At 35.6% G+C, this 13,262-nt stretch overlaps 1 protein-coding gene across 50 annotated transcripts in view; it reads left to right on the plus strand.

Annotated features, from left to right (window-relative positions):
* PTK2 (protein tyrosine kinase 2) overlaps positions 1–13,262 on the plus strand; it is a 266,149-nt gene that overhangs the window by 103,094 nt on the left and 149,793 nt on the right. For all 50 annotated transcript variants that reach the window (XM_069466821.1, XM_069466823.1, XM_069466828.1 and 47 more), the window contains one exon: positions 688–775. In XM_069466821.1, the coding sequence (XP_069322922.1) occupies positions 688–775 (88 nt within the window). The remainder of the gene's footprint in view (positions 1–687; positions 776–13,262) is intronic.

Here is a 13,262-nt window from a genome sequence, read left to right on the forward strand (position 1 = left end):
GAGTAAAACGAAAAAACTAGAAAATACTAAGTGGAGGCAAAGATATAATGTAACCGGAACACCCCTGTGCTGCTGGTGGGTGTGTGAATTTTTACACCCTCTTTGGCATGCTGTTTGGTAATACCTGCTAAAGCTAATATATATTTCTTATGACCTAGTGATTGTACTCCTAGGTATATATGCAACAGAAATGTGTACATATTTTCACCAGAAGACATGTGTAAGAGCATTCACATGGGTAGACATGTGTACATAAAGAGAATGAGTAAGGGAGTTCTGGTGATGTTGTTTTGACCATCCTAAAGTTTGACTTTTTCGGCAAATAATGGTACATACTGTGTGATTCTACTGTTGTAAATTTAGATGTAGGGAAGCTGGTGGAATGTGGTAGAAGGCAGCTTAAGTCTTCCCCTAATCAGTAGTGGAGGGTGACCCATGGGGTTGGAGGAACTTCTGGGCTTCTGATCATGCTCTGTCTCCTTGCGGAGTCACTAAGATATATCACACTTATAATATGTGAACTTTTTTGTGCTGAAAAATAAAAAAATTTACATTTAAACCTCAATTGATTACAGTCATCTTTTAAACTAATTAGCAATATCCATATTCACAATAATATTACAATTATAGGCTATGAATTGAGAAAATGACATTTCTAATTGTTCTACTTTGTGAATTATTTTTTAGATACGAATTGAGGATTCGTTATTTGCCAAAAGGATTTCTAAACCAGTTTACAGAAGACAAGCCAACTTTGAATTTCTTCTATCAACAGGTATAGGAGAGTGCTTTAATATACTTTTTTGTTTGTTTCTTTGAATCCTATTAATTACGTTTTTTAAATTTTAGAATTAGATTAAACCTAACACTTGGGAGAATATAAATTTGTGGCTGTATGGCAATGAAAATCTTTTAAGCAGTGAGAAATTATGAATTGTTGATATTTTTTGAACTTTTGTACACTTGAACAAATCTTAAAAGATACTTTTGTGTGGAGTCCACAACCATTTCTCTCTCTCTAATTCAAATATGATTATCATGCCTGAACATCAACAAATTTGTTATATATAGAAAATTTTGTCAGAGCCAGTTATACCTGTATAAACTTGATAGCAATTTGCATAACAAAGTTAAAGTTAAATTTTTACAATGAGTAGCTTTGCTTTTTACAAAACATTAGTTAGGCAATAAATACACGTGGCATAAATTAACTAACACAGTTTTACAACCAGTAAATCTTGTTAGTATTAGCAAATATCCAAGAAAGGCTTTTGTACATATAATTTTGGCATTACATGTACTTGGTAATTTTTTGTTTTAATAAAAATATTAAATATCTACTTTGAACCAGTAATACAGAAATTAATGGCATAATCCACACTTTTAAATTCTTCTGTCTAGTGGAGGATTTTTGTAAACAATTACTTTGTGTTTGATCCTATGCTGTTAGTAAGCACAGTGCTATGACCCCAGATAGGTTTGATATCCAGGTGACTCCCCTGGAAAGTGTCATCTGAGGAGTCTCCAACTTTGTAGGTAAGAAGAGTCATGTTTTCTAGACAAGAACATGGAGGGGAGAGAAAAAAACATGATTCATTTAAATCTGAGCTAAAATGATTTGATAAGAAGCTGATGAGAGAGATAGGGACTACACCATGTAAATAGAGGAGTTTGAGTTTTCTCCTATAGATTATTGGGGAACACTTTATAGAATTTAATTAGTGAATGCCTCCATCAGAATTTTTTTTTTTTTTTTTTTAATGAGACCACTCTGAGGAGGGAGAGATTGGGTTTTTAAAAGGCTCTAAGCACATTCAGAGACTCTTCAACTAATCTGGCAAGAAATTAGAAAGATATAAAGCATAAGGATATAATAACAAATTTAGTGAATGGATTTGATAGGACCCAGAGATTGAACTGAAATGGAATTTGAAAATAAAGAAGAAAAAGGCTTATTGTTTAAGTCCAAGGCTTAGTGCCAAAAAAGAGTAATGATGGATGAGATTCATAAGTGGGGGTTAAGAACGTAAATTGTTTTATTTCTCTGTGTGAGATAACAGTAGATGTTCTCATAAGATTCAAACTGAGAGAACACGAAGCTAAGGAAGTTTCCAGCATTGGGGGGAAATGTCTTTTTTCTTCGTGTCTGTGAGGTAGAAATCATAAAGGAAATACAAGGTGTAAGGTAAGGGATTATGGAAAGGTTTGAGGGTTTGCAATAATACAGCGTTGGATAAAAGTGGAAGTTAAGTTTGCCAAAGTGGGAAGAGAGAAGGCATGTTTAGATTCTAGCTGAGATTGCTGGAGGCCTGCTCATACCGCAAAATGATTTCCATTTTACAAACTGGTTCTTGTATGTATTAATACATCTTTCCCTTTAGCAATACATTGAACTTCATATTTTGGTGAAGGAGGTAACATGAATTTAAGTAATTGATATGTTTATACAGCAGTTTCCTCTCGTAGATGTTCTAGATCAGTATTGGTATTATTTCTTTGGGAAAAAATCTACCCACTGAGGAAATAATATGGCCACGTTAGTTACATCAGTTTTCAGGCTGCATAATATAGGCCAAAATAGCTCATAGTTATTCCTTTTTATAATTTCTAGTCTAACCTAAAAGTTGGCGACTTTTTTGTTCCTTTGTTCCTTGTTCACACTGTTATTAGGTTGTCCTAGTTTTTCCTTGTTGGAAGACCTTGCTTCTACCTATATGATTAAAAGTTAGTACTGCACATACCAGTGTATTCCAAATTTTCTTTTGCTGATAGGATGTATGTTATTACAGTCTATATAATTCTGTTGAGTAGCGTCTGTAAATCACAGGAGAAAGCGAAGTGTAATGATGGAATTTTTCTTGAAAGAATATGCACTGAATACATAAAATTTTCTACCATATAATTGCCCAATGATTTTTTAAAATTTCAGTCTATAGACTGTACCAGGCTTATGAGGATTCAGCACTTACCATTTACATAGCAAGATACGAGTGTGAGCTGCACATTATGGGTTGGTACACAACTTACCTTTTTCCTTCCTCTGTGCTCACTATATGACCCTTCAGCTCTTCCTCCCCACCTTCTGCTGTCATTCATTTCTACAGTTTCCTCTTCTGCACCCTGTCCCCTTTTTAATTTTTTTTTATTTCAGCATATTATGGGAGTACAAAAGTTTAGATTATGTATATTGCCCTTGTCCCCCCACTGAGTCAGAGCCTCAAGCGTGTCCATCCCCCAGACGGTGTGCATCGCACTCATTATGTATGTATACACCTTTTTTAATTTTTAAAAAACTATTAAATATTTGTCACATTTTTAGAAAGTCCAGAAAGTGTCCTAGAAGATCACTTAAGTTACGTCTATTCTCATCACTTTTGTTTTATGTATGCTTTTGTAATAGTTTATCAAGTATATACATTTTTAAAAGAAAGTGTAGTCATGGTTGTGTCCCAAGTCATTGCTTGTTCATGCCCATGTGACACTGAATGGAGGAAGGAAAAGGCGGTGCTAAAGCCACAAAGGGGAGGGGAGGAAGAAGGAAAATACTGCGATTTGTCAGAACGGGTGAATTGGCAAGTATACCAAGATCCTTAAATATATTCATATCCTCCAGAGCTCTTAGGTGGCCCTATTGACATTGCCATTTTTGTGAGGAAAAAACAGTTGAATGTTGCCAGTTTTATATGATTTGATGTAATAATTCTTTTAAGAATTTATTGTAAAGAAAATAAGGTTTACATATGTGTATATACTTGCAAGGATGCTCATAGGCATATGACAGTAACAAAGAAATGGGAGACATTACAGATGTCTTGTCAAGAGGTTCATTAAATAGATTCAGCTGAGTTTTAAATTTATGCATCTGTCATAAATAGGCATATCCATTCATGGATGTGGAAGGTATTGCATTAAATGCTGTTTAAAGTCTCAATGCAGAATCTGTCCTGGTACGTGCTTGGAAATTCCAGAACTAATACGGGTGACCGATGAATTGTCCTACAAAGGCAATATCCAACTTTGGAAAGAATTTAATTCCAAAGTTGAAAAATTAGTTAGGAATCCAGAATTTTGTGCTATTTAGACACACACACACACACATACACACACACACATAAAGGGGGGGGGGAAGTATAAAGAAATAATTGGCCCCTTCGGCTTTTTATAGCCAAAATATATTTAACTGAGAATGCAGATGAGATATTATGTAAGAACTTGTGTGTGGAAATTGTCACTGGATTCTGAGATAAATTCATCATTTTATAAGGGCCCCAGAATTTGTTGATACTGATTCTTTGTAATTGTTTAGATTCTGTAGTATCTAATACTTGTGTTCTTTGGTAAGGTGTGAAATTAATAGTAAGACACTATCCATGACCCTACTGCTCAGATGAAAAGAGCATCCTGATACTTCCTCGTCCCATGTCCTGTGCTCCACCCCCACCCTGGCCCTTTCACTCCATTCAGGCAAACATCATCCTGAATTTTTGTTTATCATTCCTTTGCTTGCTTTTATTTGCTTATTGTCATGTTTTAAATCATATGTGTTTAGTTTTCAGTTCTACCCTTAAGGTATAAGCTGACCCTAGTTCTCCAATAGCCCTCTTTATCTGAGTATGTTTAGGCTTTGTTTTGTTTTGTTTCCCAGCTCATAGAAGCATTCAAGAAGATTTTTAAAAAATATTTTGGGCCGGGCGCGGTGGCTCACGCCTGTAATCCTAGCACTCTGGGAGGCCGAGGCGGGTGGATCGCTCAAGGTCAGGAGTTCGAGACCAGCCTGAGCAAGAGCGAGACCCCGTCTCTACTGAAAATAGAAAGAAATTATCTGGCCAACTAAAATATATATAGAAAAAATTAGCCGGGCATGGTGGCGCGTGCCTGTAGTCCCAGCTACTCGGGAGGCTGAGGCAGTAGGATCGCTTGAGCCCAGGAGTTTGAGGTTGCTGTGAGCTACGCTGACGCCATGGCACTCACTCTAGCCCGGGCAACAAAGTGAGACTCTGTCTCAAAAAAAAAAAAAAAAAAAAAAATATTTTGTTCAGCATTTTTAGTTGCTTTTAGTGAGCAGATTGGTCAGGACATTCAGTTCACCTTGTTGGTAAAAATGGAAGTAATCATCCAGGGATTTAAAATTTTAAACATTTATCTCTTTTGTTTCATTCAGAAAATAATTTTGCTTTGTGGTTAGAGACTGTAGTTCATTTGATATTTGATGTTCATTGTTTAAATGCTGTTTAAACTTATTTTATCATCTTGTACATATTCAGATCTTGTAAAGTTTCCAGTTTTGCGTGAGTAGAATGTCAAGACTCGATAAATTCCCATTTATTTGAGAGTTAATTGTGTTGTTGAGATCTTCTGCGTCTCTAATATTCTTTTTTCCTGCTTGAAAGATAATGTTGCTGGATACATATGAGTCAGGGTAGAAGTTATTTTCTCTCAGCGTTTTGATGGTATTTCCTACTGTCTTTGATTTTTATTGTTGCTATTGAGAAGTCAGCTCTAATTTTGTCTTTCTTTGTGAGTGATCTACCTTTTCTCTCTGGGTGGCTTTCAGATTTTTCATTGTTTTGCAGTTTCATTACAAACTAATTGTGGATTTCCATTTTTCCCCCCTGCTAGACCTGTGTTGTACTACCCGTCCATCTCTGGGTTCAGCTCTTTTTTATTAATTCTGGAAATGTCTTAGTTGGTATCTCAGTTGGCCTTTCTTCAACTCTTTATTATTCCTTCTGGAATTTCAGTTTGGATCTATGTTAGAACTTCTCAGTCTGTCCCTCTGTATCTATTAACTTGTTTTTCATGTTGTAAATTTCTTGTCTCACCGGGTTGTGTAATTCATGTAAATCTGTCAGATCACCAGCTTTCCTCAATTGTGACCAATTTATGTTTAGTGCATATGTTGAGTTTTTACTCTTTTTTTTTTAATGGTTTATTTCCATTTAAAAAATTTTTTTGCCAGGCCACTGTTATGGCCCTTACTACTTGCTAATTTGTCTGCGTTTTCTTTCTTTTAAAAAGTAAATATGGTTCATGTCTCTATTCTGAATCTGAATTAAAGGATCTGAAGTCCTTGGGCTTCACATCTTTTGGTGGCTTGCACTGACACTCATTCACGGTGACTTATATTCTGTGTTCTAAACTCTTACTATATTAAACTTCATATGTGGGAATCTTGAGAGCCTCGTTTGGGCATTCTTCCTTATAAAGTTTTGTATTTGCTTGTTGGGAAACAGGAGGTGCTACCAAGTGGGGACCCTCTAAGTAGATTGTGAAGATCCCTCCTTCCTGCAGGAATCTCAGAGTCAGCTCTGTTACCTTGGGAAAGTGGGGAGACTGCTCAGTCCCCAGCCATCTGACAGCATAGATATCCCCTGTTCCCCTGTCCCCAGCCCAGGGCTTCCACCAGGATCTTAGCTTGTATTTGTTTTTATTCCTCCCTTCTCTCCGCCTTTCCTTTATCTTCTTTTGACTTCAGTAATGTAAGAACAACTGTCTGTTATAATGCATCTGGAACCTAGTTCTGATGTAGCTGGCAGGTCCTTTAGCCATATTGTTGGAATCCTAAACCTCTGAATTATTATTATGTTTAATTGCGTTTCCTCCCATGCATTTCATACAGAGGCCCTGGCAGAAGGGAGCTTGGTGATTCAGGGAGCTGAAAGAAGGCCAGTGTGGTGGGAGGGCAGTGGTGGGAGAGACAGAGACAAGAAGGGGTGGCTTGAGATGCCCCTTTCAGTTTTCTGACCTTGATTGCGAAGGCACTGGGGAGCCAGAGAAAGTTTCACACAGAGCAATGATAGAGTTGAGATCTAAGTTACAAAAATATCATTATCACTGGTCTAATAGTATAAAAGAACGTAAGGGTCGCTATATGGAGACTGTCACTAGTATGAGCAAGCTTCATGGCCAAGTTTGATCACTTTGGTGATCTAACTGTAACTGTGGAGAAATTATTTCTCTGTACCTTAAGGTTTTGTTTTTAACGTTTTATTACAAAACTTTTCAAATGTGCTGCTATGGTGGAAAGAATTTTACGGTGAACACCAGCATCCCCAAGACCTAGATTCTACCATTAACATTTATTATGCTTCCTTTTTATCACATGACTAGTTTTATCTCTCCGTCCCTTTAACTGGTCATTATCCATCTTAATTTTGGTGCATTTCAAAGTCAATTTGAGATATCAGTATGCTTCAACGTGTATGTCATTAACTAGAGTTCTGTATTTAATTGCAGTTTTGTTTTGATATAAAATTTATAAACATCAAATACATAAATATGAAGTATACATTTATTGAGTTTTTATAAATACATTCACTAGAATAATCTAAATCCCTGTTAGGATATAGAATATGACCATCACCCGAGAACAGTTCCCACTGACTCTTCCCACTCAGTCCTCTCCCCAGCCACAAGAAGCAACCATTGCTCCTTCCCTACCCCCTGTTGTTTAGTTTTGCCTGTTTTAGAATTCCTTAGAAATAGACTTAGAAATAAATACTGTGTGTATTCTTTTATGTAAAGCTTCTCTTGTCAGTGTAGTATTCTGTTATATAAATGCATTCTCTCATTGATGGACAGCTGGACTGTTACCTTTTTTTTTACTACTGTTAATAAAATGACTATGAACATTCTATTCCAAGCATTTTTGTGAACATCATTTCTTTGGAATAGAATTGCTAGGTCATAGGGTAAGTATATATTTCATTTTATAAGAAAGTGCCTGCCCTTTTCCCAGAATGGTTGTATGATTTTATATTCCCTCCAATAATGTATGAGAGTTCTGGTTGCAACACATTATATGCAACATTTGATGATGTCAGTTTTTCATTTTAGCCTTTTTGGTGGATATGTGGTGGAATCATGAGGTGGTTTTCTTATTCACTTCCCTGAGTACTAACTATTAATGGTTGAATACTCTTCATGTACAGATTGAATGTTAGTATGTCTTTTTTTTTTTTTGAAAGTCTGCTTAAATCTTTTTGCTCATTTCTTGTTGTTAAATTGACTTTTTTCCCTCTGATTTTTTTTTTGTGGTGGAATGTACATAATGTGAAATTTATCATCTTAACCATTTTTAAGTATACAGTTCAGTGGTATTAAACGCATACATAATGTTGTGCAGCCATCACCACCATCCCTCTCTATAACTCTTTTCAATTTATAAAACCAAAACTCTGTAACTATTAGACAATAACTCCCCATTTGTCTAACCACTATTCTACTGTCTGTCTCTGATTTTGAAATGTAGCACTTACTCATATATGTTGGATACCAGACCTTTGTCATACTGTGTTTTGCTCATATTTTCTCCCAGTATGTGGCTTGTCTATTCATTCTCTTAGCTGATTTTAGGGTTTTTTAATCTAGCAAATAGGGCATTGTTGTGAGTATGCAATGAAATAATGGATCAAAGCACTTAGTAATGTTGGGCTCATAGTGAATACCCCAAGTATTATCCGTTTTAATTTGTTTTAGAAAAATCAATATTTTTAATGGTTTGACTCTTTTATCAGGGTAGAAATATAATAATTATGTTTGGGTGCTCACTACCATCACTCCCTTCCCACAAAAAGAAGGGAGGGAAATAGATTGTAATAAACTGCCTTAATTTTATTATTCCTTATTTTGAAATTTCATCTAAGCCCATTTTCAGTGCTATTATGAGGAAAATAGTGTGTCAGTGGGCATATTAATGTGTGAGTGTTATGTTACTGGTTGGACATTACTGTTAAGGATACAAATAGTTTCGTTAAAAGATGTCCTAAATATGACTACCAGTGTGAGAAATCTCAAATGATTCACTAAATGTTTTTGACCCATTTTTGAATATCCTGAAAGATATTAATCAGCACACTCTAAAAATAAACTACATTCTTTTTATTACACTATTTACTGTAGAGCAGAAGTTTTTAAAAATAAGTTTTGACAATAAAGCTAATGACTCATTAGAAAGAAAGAAAGAAAATTATGTTTTACCCTGAAGTCAGATTTTTCCTTTGCGATGTAACATTTTATTTTTCTTTCCCTCTGTCTCAACTTTCATTAAAGTTGTATTTGTTTGGCAACCTTTTGCAAATGGTGGTAGCTGTTAGTCTGAAGGCCTGTGTCCCTCTTTAGTCAATAAGTTGTCATATTAATTATATTTGCATTGATGATGCTGAACTTGTATAGAAATCATTGGGCACTATTGAAATTTTCAGCTCTTAAGATGCCTTAGTCTGTGTGAAATTGTCATTGCTTACTCCCACAAGTGTTTTAAGATTTAAAATGAGTATATTCATCCATAGCTCTTTAAAAATCATTAAATAATCAGTGGTTTGACAAAAAGAGTTCCAGTAGGAAATTGAAGAAAATACTGAATCTACAACCATAACTTAACTCTATGGCATAGAATCTGAACTTGCAGAAAATTTGGGGTGCCAGGGCATACTTATTTCTTGTTGCTTGATCTTTTTGTTATTTTTATACCAATTTTTTTTTACAAGTTTCCAGATAATTGTATTAATCAGAAACTGATTTCATTCTGTATATTTTCATGGCCTTAAAGCTGTCAGTTAAAACATTTTTAAATTGCAGCTGTCAGTGTCAAATTTTAGTTTAAAATCTAACATTTTCAGTGTGGGAGTTATCAGCTGCCCTTTTAAAGATAGAGGTAAAAATAAATCTAGGTCTAAGTCTTATTAGAAGACATGTTTTTTGTTCTTTAATAGGTTTAATAGTGTACATTTCTTCTCCCTTCTCCCTCTTCCATTCTTGTGTATTTTTGGTAATTCAAGGAGAAGCCTAATGAAGACTTAGGTAAACTCCTGTTGTATTTATACCATTCAACCCATATTCCTTGATCATCCTTCTGCAAAAAAGACTTTAAAAATGGGAAAGCAGAAATGGTCATTTTCTAATAGTTTACTGTTCCCTGCCGATATTTTAAATTTGCCTTTAGTTCACCTCAGGGCCATTATCAAACTCTTAGTTTGGTAGGAACACTCCTGCCTTTGGGGTCCCCAAGACCACCATTGTGCTCAGTGATTTCTTAGAAAGATTTGCAGGACTCAGAAGTTGTTATACTTGTGGTTATGGCTTATTACAGTGAAAGAACACAGAGTGAAATCAGCAGCTGGAAAGGGTGCATGGGGCAAAGTCCAGCAGAAATTGAGGGGAAGCTTCCTGTTATCCCCTGCACATAATTGTGATGACATGAGCAAAAGTTGGCCAACCAGGGACTCAGGCCTGAGCTTCGGGGCTTATGGTGTTTATCAGACGTCAATCTGTCTCATAGCTGTACAACTCCTGTATGACTGACCTTGGTTATTCAAGCTCCAGACCCTAGAGACAAAACAGGTGTTTACCATCATCGCAGTGTGTGCATTAATTACCTGGTCAAATTGGTCGCCAATTTTTTTTTACCAGTTGATGGTCAGATTGTGGCCATTGCTTCAGGTATGTAAAAGCACTCTTACTAGAACACTTCAGGAGTTTAGTTTCCAAGAGGCTAAGGGCCAATCCTAAGAATAGGCCTTTTTTGAGAATGTACAGGATTTGAGCAACCTAGACCTGCTGAGTTAACATTTTCCTGCATAACTTCCCTTTCCTCTCTTGAACTTATATAACTTGTATGTAATCTTTAGCCCTTAATTTAAATGGTGCTGTGTACACATTTTTTATATCTTGCCAAATTTGTTTGATTGAAGTATAATTTATATACAATAAATAATCAGTTTAAGTATACAGCTTAAGTTTTGACAAATGTATTATATATAGTTAAGTAATTACCACTGCAATCTTGATATAATACAATATAAAAATAGGGAAATTGACATTGGCAGAAAACTATTAACTAGACTACAGGCCTCATTTAGTTTTCACCAATGTTTATACACACTCAGGTGAGTCTGTATGTGTGTGTAGTTCTATGCAATTTTATCACATATTATGGCAACTGCCATAATCAAGATTTAGAACTATCCCATCAACACAAATTCCCTATTGCTTTATAATCACACCTTTATCCCCTCCCTAATTCCTAGGAACTACTGATCTGTTGTCTACACATTATATTTAACTGTTTTTATCTGTTGTACCTACCAGTGGTGTGTGCATTCAGTGAGAGCAACCATGAAGTCTTTTGTCTTCACCATTCTTCACCCTTGTATTCACAACACAGGCATGGGGTTCAGGTGCTTAATTTATTCTCTTCAGTAACTTAATAGTGAGGATTGACTTTTAATGCTAATGCCCTAATATTCAAAATTTTTAGATGAGATTTATTAAAAGATGTCAAAGAAAACATTAAGAAATTAAGGAATTATATACCTTTGAAGTTTGAGAAATTGGATTGTGTGTGCACATGTGCTTCAGTGCAAGTGTGTGCACATGCAGGCGCACGCACCCTCAAATGCGCACACACACGTGGACATACACTGGACTTCAAATCTTCTCTTAAAAAATTTAGATTATTCATTTACCTCCAGTATAACTTGTGGTTACCCATTATAAATGGACAAAAAAAAAAATAACTGGAAACATTTATTGTCATACAGGTTTTCTGGCTTCAATCGTTTCCCTTTACAGTCTATCTTCAACATATATCATCCTAAGTAATCCTTTTTAAGTGAACATTTACTTCTATTTCATAGTAAGATTAAAAAGCTCCTGAGTATAAATACAGTACTTGCACAAAGAAATCCAAATTCTTATTTTTTAAGTAGAAAATTAACATGAAACAAATCAGTTTTCAAAAAACAACTTTCAGAGTTCTTTTCTTGAAAGGATCTTGCAAATTTGCTGGACCTAGACTTAATAAACAATAATAATCCATTACCTTTATCTAAGTTCCACATATGTTTTATTCACTACTGTATGTAGGCGCATGATAGACATTTAATAAATATTTATTAAATCAATGAATGAATAACTGTTAAATATGACGTTAAATGACATTGCATTGTGAAAAATATGACTCATTAAGATAATGTAATGCTTAATTTGTATATTTTTATAGCTTAGGTATGAAACAGGAAAAATTAAGAAATTAGTTTTAACTGGGGATTGTCATTGAGTTCCTTGTGTACATAAAACACTCCACTCTGATCTGACAAAAATTCAGGGAAGAATGTTTGACAGTTGAGTCAACCAGGCTCTGAGAGTAAAATTACTTGCCTTGGGTCACTGAACTAGTAAGTAAGCTTGTCAGTTCACCTTTGTCTGCTGTCAGCCCCATCCTCTTTCGCATGCTACCAAGGACTTTTGAGCCTAGTTGATAAATTTGGGTAGCTGTTAGAGTATTCAGAAGAGACCAAAAGAAAACACAAAATCTCATATAGTAGCCATAGCATTGAGTTGACATGGCATAAAATATGGAGTAATTTAGGATTAATATTTTCTATTAGAGAATGTGAGCTGTTTTTATATTAAAAACCTATGCTTGTTTCTATTTCATAGTAAGATGGAAAAACTCCTGAGTATAAATGCAATGCTTATACAAGGAAATCCAAATTCATGTTGTTGTTTTTTTTTTTTTTTTTTTTGAGACAGAGTCTCACTTTGTTGCCCTGGCTAGAGTGAGTGCCATGGTGTCAGCCTAGCCCACAGCAACCTCAAACTCCTGGGCTCAAGCGATCCTACTGCCTCAGCCTCCCCAGTAGCTGGGACTACAGGCACGCGCCACCATGCCCACTAATTTTTTCTATATATATTTTAGTTGTCCATATAATTTCTTTCTATTTTTAGTAGAGACAGGGTCTCGCTCTTGCTCAGGCTGGTCTCGAACTCCTGACCTTGAGCGATCCACCCGCCTCGGCCTCCCAGAGTGCTAGGATTACAGGCGTGAGCCACCGCGCCCGGCCTCATGTTATTTTTAAAGTAGAAAATTAACGTGAAACAAATTAATTTTTAAAAAAACAAAACAACTTTCAGAGGTCTGTTCTTAAAAGGATCTTGAAAATTTGCTTTATATAGAGTTAATAAACAATAGTAATCCACAATAGAGAAAGAATACAACACAATGGCAATGTTAAAATGAACCTGGAGATGCATGTGAAGCTATTGTGTCATGTACTGGGGATGCAAGGATAAGTGAGATGTGGTTCCTGCTTGTCATTGATCTTCATTCTAGTAAAGACTGCACTGTGGATGAGTTCTCAAGCAAACTAAAGTCTGAGTTCCAGGGATTGACAGATGGATTTTTTTTTTTCCTTTTATGAGACAAGGTGTCTCTCACTCTGTTGCCAAGGCTGGAGTGCAGTGGCATGGGCTCAAACTCT

This window comes from Eulemur rufifrons, chromosome 3 (assembly GCF_041146395.1).
Source record: "Eulemur rufifrons isolate Redbay chromosome 3, OSU_ERuf_1, whole genome shotgun sequence".
NCBI classification, from domain to species: Eukaryota; Metazoa; Chordata; class Mammalia; order Primates; family Lemuridae; genus Eulemur; species Eulemur rufifrons.